We start from the raw sequence: 12775 nt of genomic DNA, 5'->3' as shown, positions 1-12775 counted from the left end.
CAGCTCACTGGCATCAGGCATTTTTCCCAAGTCACTAAAGACAGCTGCCTTTAAGCCACTCCTAAAGAAGAGAACTCTAGATGCCTCTATGATGAACAACTACAGACCTTTCTCTAATCTCTCTTTTATATCTAAGATTATTGAGAAAGTTGTATTTAACCAGCTCAACGACTTTCTGAATGAAAGTGGAAGTCTTTATAACTTTCAATCAGGCTTCAAACGTCATCATAGCACTGAAACAGCTCTGGTCAAAGTGTTAAACGACATCAGGTTGAATACTGATTCTGGTAATGTTTCAGTCCTGGTACTGTTGGACCTCAGCGCTGCGTTTGATACTTTAGATCACAGAATCCTGTTGCACAGGCTAGAAAACTGGGTTGGACTTTCTGGAGCGGCCCTTAGCTGGTTCAGGTCCTACTTAGAAGGCCAATTGTTACAATTGGCAGCTATGAATCTGAGCGAGTGGCCATGACTTGTGGAGTCCCCCAGGGGTCAATTCTTGGACTTCTTCTGTTTGACTTGTATATGCTCCCTTTGGGTCAGATATTGCAGAACTTTAACATAAATTATCACAGTTATGCAGACGATACACAACTTTATGTGTCTCTGTCACCGGACGACTGCAGCCCAGCAGACGTACTGTGTCAGTGTCTGGAGGAAGTAAACACCTGGATGAGAGAGAATTTTCTACAATTAAATGAAGACAAAACTGAGATCATTCTGTTTGGGAGCAAAGAGAAGAGGGTCAGCGTTGGTAAATATCTTGAGACTCGGGACCTTACAATCACTGACCAAGTCGGTAACCTCGGAGTGTTGATAGACTCAGATCTGACTTTCAGCTTTTTACCATCTCAGAAACATCAACAGAATTAAAGGTTTCCTCTCCCAAAAAGACAAGGAGAAAGTCATCCATGCATTCATCTCCAGTAGACTCCATTACTGTAACGCTCTTTTAACTGGACTTCCCAACAAGAGCATTAAACATCTGCAACTCATCCAGAACGCTGCTGCTAGAGTTTTAACCCGGACTAAGAGATCTGAACACATCACAGCAGCTTTAAAATCTTTACTCTGGCTTCCAGTCAGTCACAGAATAGATTTTAAAAGCCTGGTGATGGTTTACAAATCCCAGAACGGTTTAGGCCCAAAATACATCTGTGATATGTTCAGAGAATATAAACCCAGCAGAGCTCTTAGATCCAAGGACTCAGGTCAGCTGGTCCAGTCCAGAGTCCAGACTAAACATGGAGAAGCAGCATTTAGCTGTTATGCTGCAAACAAGTGGAATAAACTGCCAGTGGAGATTAAACTTTCACCAAATGGAGACATTTTTAAATCCAGGTTAAAAACATTTCTTTTCTCATGTGTCTATGCATGAAATCTGCATGATATCTTTTAATTTATCTGGACTGTTTCTCGTTTTTAAATTCATTTAAATTATTTTAATTGTTTCTCTTTATATTCTTTTATGCATTTTTAATGCTTCTTCCACTCCCTGCTGCAATGCTTTTATTTTATGTGAAGCACTTTGAATTGTTTTGTACATGAAATGTACTATACAAATAAATTTGATTTGATGAAACACTGTTATTGTTGAACTTCCTTATCCTTAAAACTGAGACAGAACCGAGTTTGTTTTGTGGTGGCAGTTTACCTCAAACACCCATTCTGCATTTATTTATCTGTAATGCATTCATCTCCTCTTTGTGGGGTGGTTGTTGTACAGCTGTTCTTGCTACTGTAATATTTGGATTTAAAAAGCACATTTATGTGCATCTAATGATTTGTATACATGTAGATGTTTACTTATGTGCAATTGCAGACCACTTGGTCAAATATCACATTCATTCTTGGTCCAGATGAGTGCAGGGGACCAGTAATTTCTTTCTTTTTTTAGGAACCGACTAAGTAGCCACGAACATCTTCACTTGACTTACTGACGCTGACACTAATGTGACCACAATGCTGCTGCTATTTTAGAATATGAACAGAAAAAAACACCACAGTGTCAAAAGCCAGATAAAGTCATTTGAAAATAGTGTCAACTTCTATTTTATATCACTGTACGTAAGAATTTAACCAAGCAAATGCATGAAGAAAGTAAATGAAAAAAAAGTTCAATAATTCTCTAATTAAAAATTATTTCTCTGACCTGATGATGCACAACATGAAAAGTTTAATATCCCAATTGTTTGATTATTAGACTACTTTGAATTAGATTTGTGCCACTGTCCATGTGGAAATGTGAGTATTATATTCAGGCAGAGTTGCGAAAACTGGTCTCCGAACACTAATCTTCAAGTCTTTGTTCAAGCTCTCACAATGTATCACAGATCTGCTTCCTTTCACATTGACAGCCAGCAGAGGTCTCTGTTACCATGGAAAAACTCAAAGGTGTATACGTCCACCTACAGGTGCATGATACAGTGTCAAATTTAAAGAAAACACATTTGACTGTTTCTACTGTAGTACTGTTCAATTACTGAACTGTATTAACCGTAGATGTAAAAGGCAGGAAAGTTGAGAAGTGTCTCCCATACTAATGTAACACAATGAGTCATACACGACTGAATAAACTGAACAATGGGCTGATTGTTGAATGGCTCCGTTTACAACACTGAATATGATGAATTGGAAATTCTGAAAAGCCCACAGTCAGTGCAGCGTATGTTTTTTTAAAGTCAACTCTGCTGTGATTTTGTGGAAACGAGTCATTGACATGAAGATAAAATTAATTCCTCACCTCATAGTGAAATATGTTTAAACTACCTGTTCAACCAAAAGAAGGAAAAATCTAATTGACCTGCAACAGATTTTGAGATATTTGTCTCAAATGTTCCAGGAATGGGTCAAATCAAGAGAAATATTTCACGAAATAAGACAGTGACTTGAACGTAGAAACTTGATTTAGCTGTAACTGTATCTGATGTTTTTGTTTTATTAAACCACTGATCGGTGCTTCCTTCGTTTGGGTTATTGAGTCATTTCTTAAAGTACTATTGATTTGAGGAGGCGTCCAGCTTATTGACTTTGTTCCAGTCGTTTTACTTGTTGAATTTATTTTTTGTTTCTTCTTTTTTGGATGAACTGGCTTTTTAATTCAAAGAATCTCCACAGTTCCTCGACAGGAAACCCTTTTTTGGTACCATAAACAGTCCCTTTAGCAGCAGAACCCTCTATTAAAGCTGTGCCACTAGAAAAGAATGACTTCTAGATGATCCGTTGATGAACTATGAACCAGGTAGCACCTGTCAACAAAAATAGTCTTTCCACAAACTTCCAACAGTCATCATAAAAAGTTAAACGGAAATTGTTTGGAAGGGAAACCAAGTAAGACGACATATTATGTTGTTTACTTGCAAGTTTTTAGCTTCTGCTCGTAAATAGACATTTCAGCAGATGAGTATTGAGTAAATGAGTATTTACAGGACAAAGGGTTTGTTCAATGTTTTTATTTACAGACTTTTGAAATATGTGTTACTTTAAAAAAAAAAATCTAGATGTAGAAATGAAGAAAAAAATAGTTTTCATCTGGGAAAATATACATATATATATAATTTACAATCATACTGTCAGAGATGTAAGTGTATACACAGATAGCCAGAGTGTTCAGACTTATATTTCAATCATCATAGAGGAAACCCACTTCCAGTTCTTCTTTTAAGTGCATCATATTAACCTGTGTGCTGCAAGTCCACTTTAATTTTCCCGGGAAGGCAAAGACGAGACCTGCCATCCCTGCTTCTCACTGATACGACTTGCCTTCTCTGGATGGTTTGTTTAGTTTTGTGCACGAGATTTAGAACACTAATTTTGTTCTGATACTTGCTCCCTGACAACATGCAAATACAAGGAGACCCATTTTTGGGTCTACTAAATATGGAAAAAAGAGTATAAAACCTCTCCAGGTGCCACGATTCAAGTGATCAGAAGAGATTCCAGTCTTATTTTTACAGTCCTTTAATAATGAATTGCACTGCACACGTGTCAAATATTTCTAAAATCTGTTTTCCATCTGAAATGTTTTGTGCATTACAAAATAACCTTACTTTTAACTCCTCATTTGGAGTAGGTTTTTGAGAAAAAAAACCCAGTACTTTATACAATAATACATGCATACACAAACAAGAAAAAAAGTGAAAGCAAGAAAACAGAAACCGATCTAAACCGTTAAAAGCATCACAAAGCAGAACATTTAAGTATGATTTAAATAACAGAAGTTGCCTGTTTCACCTCAGGGATCTCACGATGTTGCATATAATTAGCACAGTTGTGTTCATTATGCATTCAGTATTTCTTTGTTTGTTCTTCCTTACGTTTTCTGTAAAAATTCAGTGTTGTGTTTTGTCTTTTGTTATCATGTTTTCATAACAAAATGTTTTGTTTTACTTCGGGGTTACAATACTGTACTAAAGCTGCACATCTTCAAAGTAATAATGATTAAAACACAGAGGAAAAGTTTTTGGATCAGGCATCCAAAGGGAAGCATCTTTAATGGAAAATAGAGCAGGTCCAAGAGTAGACCCCTGAGGCACCCCACAGATCTGAGGAGTGAAGGAATATTCATCCATCCTTCCATCCATTTCCTATACCCGCTTAATCCAACTCAGGGTCGTGGGCGGGGTGGGGGAGTGGAGCCTAACCCAGCTGTCATTGGGCGAGAGCAGGGTACAGGGTTTGCTTGTTAAGCAAAATGAATAAAAATGAAAACCAGCTGACAAACTTTTGGAAAGTTAAAGAGTCGCATATAAAGGTGTCGGAGAAATCTTTAGAGATCAGCTTGAATGGATTGAGGTGTTTTTGTAGCTTGCCAACAACTTAGCTGATGTCACACACAGTGGTGGCAGGTAACACACTGAGTAGGCAACATGGAAAGGAACTCACAGCCAACAGTTCAACAATCGTGGCTGCAGAGACTCTCCTTCTCAATGATATGTCCAAGATTACACCATCTGTTGTGGACAAGCTCTGTAATCCTCCCCCTTTACTGCTACCTCTCTGTCTTTAGTCTCTGTCATCCTGTAGTCTTAAAGCTAAAATAATATTGCCTTCCTGATATTCCTGCCGCCTCCTCATCAGAGCTCAAAGCTTGTCCATTGATCTCCCACCTCCCATGATGATTAAGGGAAGAAATAGTTTCAACTTCATCCTCCTTTTTCTCCAATTTGTTCCTGCTCTGCATCCTAGATGTCCTCAATTAAACTAATCTGGATTTGGGCTCTGATTCCAGGCGTTGCCTGGGCTTTGGAAAGCTCAATCAGTTGCTCCCACATAGCAACAACCTTCCTGCTGGCATAGTGATGCATCATAACAGATGCAAAATGATTTTTTTTTAACCAGATTTACCAGCAGAAATCTCTCTGGCAGCACAGCGTCCAAAGCAGCACAGAAAGAGATATTATTATTGTTGTTTTTCCCCTAGAAAAAACCTCAGTAAATCTCAAGATGCAAAAAAAAGACACATCATGCCCAGAGAAGCTGCAGCAGGCTGCCACTATTGATAAATATGAATATTAACTTAATGCCAAACTAGTGATCACGACTTATTGTTTTTATTTTTTCAAATCAGTAAACAAGAGTGATTGTAAAGAAAGCTTCAAACTTCTGAATAACGGATGAGATGGGTCTCCCAGGTGCTCTTTCAGCCGCTTATGGATCCCATAACAGAAAATCGGTGGAGCATAGAGGAATTGTGGAGGTAGCTGAGGACTCATTAAGTTTCCCCACACAGCCGCTGAGGCAGAAAAGTGTGTGGGTACCCCACGTTTTCATGTCTCTAATGGCTCTCCATCACACTCACATTAGATATCTTACGAGAATATCACCCCCCTCCGTCATATCTGCATCACTTTATCGCTCCAGAGGGAAATACATCGATGTGTGCGCGCAGCATCCACCCACGGGGCGCGCGCACGGTTTAATAATATCTGGAGAGAGGGAATGTGAGACCAAGAGATGCTGCCGGGCGTTGAGTCCGATGTGACTTATCTATCCTACACTGCTGCTGTCGGTGACGGAGCGGCTGCGCACACACCTACACACACTCCCTGATATCACACACACACACACACACGCACACACACACACACACACCAGGAGCTCTGGACCGGACTGGCGCACTGAGGCAGGGAAGAGACAGGGAGACAGACAGAGGCGACACATGTCAGAGCGGCTCGAGCAGGGGAATGTACCGCACTGAGGGCTCCGCCGCCTCAACGGAACACGACACCGGACTGAGACAGAGGCTGGAGCGGTGCCGTGCACAAAATAAATAAACAAAAGGAAGTCACCTGGCTGCAGAGGGGGGAGGCAGGGCAGGAGGGTCCAGGGGAGGAGGTGTGCCCGCCTGACAGAGCTTTTCTTTTTTGGGGGGGAACGACACGACTTACGCGCAACGGAGAGTCGGCGCAAAGTTTCCTCGATGGCGCTGGTGATGGAGCCGGTGAGCAAATGGAGCACGAGCCAGGTGGTGGACTGGATGAAAGGTAGGGTTTTAAAAACACACACACGCATAGGAATATATTGAATTACGCACGTGGAAGCACATGAATACAGAAAGTCTGAACATGAACACAGGTGGGGGAGGCAGAGGCTGACCAGATGATGCGCTGCGTGGGAGGTGTTTTGTGTGAGCATCCCAGCACCTGATGATCACTGGGTGATGATGTAGCCTGCTGTGTGAGTGACAGATAAACTTCACTGCTGAGAACAGGGGCTGGTTTTGGAACTTTTGAGCAAGGGGGCCACAGTCAAAGGGTGGGTGGATGGACTGAAGGCTTCAGTCTGTGTGTCTATGCGTGTGAGACTTCAACCCAACTACTATTTTTGACATGTTTAAATTGTATAAGAAGGTCTAGATAACAAAAAAGCAATCAAATCAAAGTGAATTTGAGGATGGTTAAAAATCATTTCTGGTATACCATTGAGTCCTGAACTCAGTGAGCTATACAGGGGGCGACCATAGCATGACACTTACTAATCCTATTAAGTATCAGTCAGTGTTAAGGCTGATAGTATCAGAAAATATCTGTGGTTTCAGTTTAGTCTTTGGCACGCTGGTCTGTCAACCATAAGAGGTTGGATTCTGGTGCCGATGTTGGCTTCACCAGACAACAGTTTAGTTTTTTTCATGTGAAGATGTTTTTAAGGTCACCTTTTCTTCTTTATTATCATTCCGTTTTCATGTACTGAATGTTACAGAAAAGCTCAGTAAAAGCAATAGTACATATTAAGCCTTGACATCGGGTTTCAAGTGGCAAAACTTGCTTGCTGGACCGTAAATCTTGTTCTCTGCTGGTGGTGGTGGTGGTGGTGGTGGTGGGGGGGGGGGGGGGGGGGGGGGGGTTATGGCATATCTCCTACAATGATATCACAGCAGTCAATGCAGAGAAGCTGGGGATGCGTGGATCACGAGCGAATACCTGATTTAAGAAACAAATATGCCTGAAATCTGTTGTTTTGCATTTTTACTCATTGTCCACTACGGAGGGAGGTTTCTGCATCGCTGCATATCGTAGGCGAGGTAATCGAGTCTCAGCCACTTGAGAGAATTTACACCTTTTTTCATATTGTATTACTATACGCTACATTTCGGCCCAATGAGTTCTGTGTTTACTGTTTGTATTGTTGAAGAATTTGAATAGATTTGTCACATGAACCAAGAAGCTACTTCTTCAGGTTGCCATGAGAATATGCCGTTTCTTTGTGGCTCAATGGTTATGTGTTACTATAAAGGTCTAATACAGGGTTAATTAGCTTTTGACTATTCACATTTTTAACTACAGTGATTGGCTGCAGCCACAAAGCTCAGTCCAACAAACCTGAACTTTTAGCTCACCATAGACACCCACTCTCAGCCGCTGCAATGCATCACATCCACACTATAATCAAGCCCTAACAAAGCAGGACTGAGCTCATCCTTTCAGACTGGGAGCAGCATTCAAGATGTGAATCCCTGTCATCATCGACTGAGATTAGTACATGGGAAAGACCAGAACAAAGACTTTATGCGAGAAGCTTTAGTATTGATCTGAAAATGGAATTCAGTCTTGTTTTGAGTGTCTGATACCTTGCAGTGATCAGAGCAGAAACGATGTCATGCATAATTCATCAGCTGGGCTGATTAGGTCTGTACCCAGGGGATTGTGTGAACATTGTAAAACTGTGTTGCACAAAAAGAAATTTTGTGTGCAAATAAAGTTTGCTTTCCACATTCTGCAATGGAGTAGCTTTGTTCCATTTTATAGCTTTCCTGCACCGGCAGAATAATCTAAAAGGCTCTAAAACATGAAGGATAAACATTAAGTTTTAGTGTCAGTCCCTCAAAAATGATTTCCCCTCTAGGTTAAGTGTTTTTGCACCCATTGGTTCATCTGATCAACTGACTCTTAGGAAATATCAGCAAAGTCTGGCATGTTGAGATCTGAAATCTAATTTTGGCTCAACGTGCTGCGCCAGTATCGCCCAGGCATCCCCAAACCACCTGCCAAGGGGAGACCTGCTTCACTCAAGACAAATCCATAAATCACATTTATTATCTGGATTCATTTAGTTAAAATCAACTTCCAACTTTTTAATGCGATGCCAATGATTTAAGGAGTGGTTCCATTAAGAGAGTGATATATGTTCATTTCAGAAAATAAAGAAGGAACGATGAAGGTCATTCGTGGCTCCGTAAATTGGGCTTTCCAGTTAGTAAAAGCATTTGGGTTTCAAGTGGGCTTAAAGTGTATATAAGGGTAGCAGCGGTAACTTTACCATCACATAGCAGATGTTTATGTTCAGACATTTATCACAGTTTTAATTTCTGGGAAATGTGCGGATTTGGGTGCTGTTGATTGGTTCTCAGTTAAAGGTAGGGTAGGAGATCCTGAATTTTGAGTCCAGCGAAGCTGCATTTTGAAAATACACAGGTAAAAAGTCCCAACCCTTTTCTTCACTTTCCCCCCGAAGGCACGCCTCTAGAGTACATGAACGCGCACGAGCACGAAGGTGCACGAGCACTGTTCTGACAGCAAGCATCGATCGTTGCCGTATTTAGTATTTAGTATATGCTAACTATACGTTTAATAATGCTAGGTGCTAGCCAAGCTGGCTCTAGTTTAGCTTCCTGCCAAGCTTCTGGACGCGTAATTCGTTCACGGAGCAGGGTACGCGCACAGGGGGAGGGAGGAGCAGATTACAGTTTGATAGACGGCATCAGAATCCAATCATTGTTAACGGTCCGTTCAGTATGATTGGATAGTGTTTTTCCTAGATTGTACGTTCTAGAGGCCACTAAAACTTTTCACATTTGTGTCAAAACTTTTAATTAATTGGTTGCAATGGGGGTGTGAAGAGTATTTCAAGCAATATGTAAAAAAATGTTCCAGAAAAATATCCCCTTTAACAGTTAGAAGGTTTTATCATTAAAACCTCCCACTTCAGCCTCTATTTGCAGCATCATGGATATGTCATTACAGCTTTTCATTTGTATGATACCATGATAGATTTGAACCATTTTCAGACATATACTCGAGTTATTCTTCTCGGATTCCTGTTTGTTGGTGTTTTTACGTTGCATGTTGGGGGTATATTTTTGTCTAATGTGGCCATCAGTTGTACTTTTAATACTTTTAATGTACTAAAATAAGACAGTTCATTTAAAAGATTACTCCAGAAAAGGTCTCATAACTATATATCTGTCTCATTTATCGTGGTGAAACGTAACAAACAAGAAAAAGTTAATTAATTGAAGCTAATTTTGAACAAAGGATCATATGCACCTACCTCACAACATAGACTGAGTGGTAAAATATTTCAACATGGCTACCGCTGCTAGTCGTGGGAATGGGAGCGCAACAAGTGAATATAATTTTAGATTAAAGGATGTTGGTCTCGAGAGAGATATTTGTGGCCCACCAAAGAATTTACAGACCTCAGCGTTAACATGTGGGCTGAAATCGGGTCTGATATAGTCTTGAATGTAATCCAGTAATCTGTTTGGCTCTTTGATCTCTTTAGTAAGTTTTAGAAGTGTTTCCTGTGTTTTTGAGCTAGTCAAACAGCCCACGGCCATTGATTGGTCTTTTTGCCACTTAGTGGAGTCTAATCAAGTCTAGTCACAAATGTCTGATGACATCACGCCATCTATTTTTCAAATTGATTTAAGATTTGACCTTTGAATGCAACAAAATGCATTACCCCAACTTATTTTAGGTCCTGACTGTATGAGCTTTAAAGTTCCCATGAAACTTATAGTGAAGCGTTTGTTGCCTGTACTTGGTTTACCTGATTTCAGTAAAAACAGAAGCTCGTTAGGCTACCTCCAGTTTCTTTATAAAGCTCCGGCTCCTGTGATTGGTCAGCTCCAGTGGTCTGATCAGGCACCACCCACCACTCTGCATCAGCTCTGCTGGAATTTGAAAATTAAAAAAACAAACATAAAACATTTATTGAATGCAATATATCAAATATCCCCAAGTAATAAACTGTAAATACTGTTAGAAACCCCTTTCTATGCATATGAGTTTTTGTCTTTGTTGGGCCAGGTACTGGTGTATATGTGACATATCGTGCAAGATGGAGCATAAACAAACTCTTAAACATTAAATTTGATTTAATGGGGACTTTGACCCTTGGGCCTGCCTCTTTAGGCGATTTTTCTCCTGCATTTCTGCCACGATACATCCTCTCTCTTTGTTTCAGCAGGCTCAAATGAGAAAAACAAGGCCCTCTCTTCACATAAACTGTGACAAATGACTAATGTTAACTAATATTAGAATTACTTGTTATTCATGTCTGTTTTATGCTTAAAAACCAGGTCAGGGGGGCTATTAATTCTCATGAGTCAATGCAATGCAAACGGTGACCAAGCTTTATTTACATGATGCACTGTGTCAGTTTCTCCGAGGTTCGCTGTTGGTCATGTTCATATGGCATGTGTTTATATGTGCCCCTTTGCATGTGGGTGGATGGTGAGTTGTTGGTCTCAGACCGTCTGTGCACAACAGCTGACAGACACACACCAGCTCCAAACAGAAGGCCCCACCCGAGTGCTCGGACATTTTTACCAACGCACACACACATTTAACACGTGGCATGCCTTAGTGTGGTATTCGGTTCATGCTGGGCCTCGGGTGTGTCTGTGGCGACAGTGGGAAACATGATACGCTGTGTTTGTGTGTGTACAGTCACCGCTACACTCCACATATGCCACAGGCGTTTAAGGTCAAAAGGTGTGTGCATCATTGACCCCGCAGCATTGTAGCATCGGCACAACTGATGCTACAACAATATGGGAGTGGTGCAGTTCAATAAAACGTGAACACATTGATGGGAAGGGAGGGAATTTTCCCCCCTCGTCACATTAGGATATCATCTGTTCACACAGAGAACCGGGCACCATTTCGCCTAATTTCCCTTGCATGGATTTGATCACTAGACTTGAAAATCAGCAGTTAAACTGGCGGGACAGCATCCGAGACCATCTGATCCATCAGTCGTAGCATTTCGGATCAGATTTTCGGTCATTGGCTTTGATGTTTTTAGGCTAAAGGTGAGACATGCGAACAGTTTGCGTCAGAAAAGTCCATCTGTGTTAATTGTTCTGTTTTTGTGCTCTGAATGAATATGTTGTGCTTGAGGAAGTTATGATTTTAAGTGTTACCTTCATGGCCAAAGGGCAAGCCTAAAGAAATGTCCACATAAGTAATGGTTTAGCTCTGGTTCTGGGAATTTATATATTGTGGTTGCGGGGGGGCTGGATCCTATCCCAGCAGTCATCGGGCGAGAGGCGGGGTACAACCTGGACAGGTTGCCAGTCCATCACAGGTGCCACACCGAGACAAACGAGACAAACATCCACACACCCACACTCACACCGAGGGACAACTTTTTTAGAGACACCAATTAACCTAACATGCATGTTTCTGGGCGGTGGGAGGAAGCCGGAGTACCCGGAGAGAACCCACGCATACACGGGGAGAACACGCAAACTCCACACAGAAAGAACCAGCTGAGAGTTGAACCTTAGTTCAGCCTTAGTCTTATCTAACCAGAGTACCTTCTTCCACATGTTTCCAGATGTCGTTCAGTTACGCAGCTCAGATATGTGACGTTTATAAATGAAAAGAAAATAGACTGTAATAGAATTATAGTTTTAAAACACCAAGAGGGTGTTAATATTTGAATATTTTTGCAAGGAACTTGTATCTTGTGTTTCATTTTTTCTGTCCAAGTTAACGAAGCATCTTGGAAAAAAACATTTATTAAGAACTGAAAATCTGCCATTGTGTGCCAAATGTTACAGACAAAGTGACTCAGCTCAGCTAACAACCGACTGTCTGGGGACCGTTCAATAATTGCAGGTTAATTCATGTTTCTGGTCATATCAGTTCACACCTGATTCTGACTCATTTTAACTCTGGTTGCTCTGTGCAAATTTTAAACATCGCTGTCCATCTGCCAAGTCTTACACGATGTTTAGCTGCCATGGATGTCTTATATTTGTCTTATATTTCTTTGGTAGAAAAATTAAAAATTAATTTGCATTTTGTTCTTTGTGTTCATGACGTTGATAAAAAAAAAAACCTTTTTAGGTGTAAACACAGATTAGAAACAGACATTTGGATATGCTGGAATGCTACTGCTGCTTGGTCGCTTCATTGAATGACACACATTTCCAATGAGAAATGTATTTGGCTTCGCATTACCTGAAGCAACATTGCATTCTTCTTACTTTATTTGTGTCCTCCCACTGATTTTATTTAAATTTTTTCTGTCAAAGTACTTTTTT

At 40.7% G+C, this 12775-nt stretch overlaps 1 protein-coding gene across 3 annotated transcripts in view; it reads left to right on the top strand.

Annotated features, from left to right (window-relative positions):
• Positions 1 to 5927: 5927 nt before the first annotated feature.
• The window catches only part of cnksr2a (connector enhancer of kinase suppressor of Ras 2a), a 63775-nt gene continuing 56927 nt past the window's right edge, over positions 5928 to 12775 (top strand). For 2 of the 3 annotated variants that reach the window (XM_075452184.1, XM_075452185.1), the window contains exon 1: positions 5928 to 6485. In XM_075452184.1, the coding sequence (XP_075308299.1) occupies positions 6422 to 6485 (64 nt within the window). In that variant the 5' untranslated portion in view covers positions 5928 to 6421. The remainder of the gene's footprint in view (positions 6486 to 12775) is intronic. The other variant, XM_075452183.1, reaches the window with a different exon arrangement.

Source organism: Odontesthes bonariensis, chromosome 20, assembly GCF_027942865.1.
Source record: "Odontesthes bonariensis isolate fOdoBon6 chromosome 20, fOdoBon6.hap1, whole genome shotgun sequence".
Taxonomy (NCBI): domain Eukaryota; kingdom Metazoa; phylum Chordata; class Actinopteri; order Atheriniformes; family Atherinopsidae; genus Odontesthes; species Odontesthes bonariensis.
Note: the sequence above shows the minus strand (reverse complement) of the source record. Positions and strands in the feature narration are given on the sequence as shown.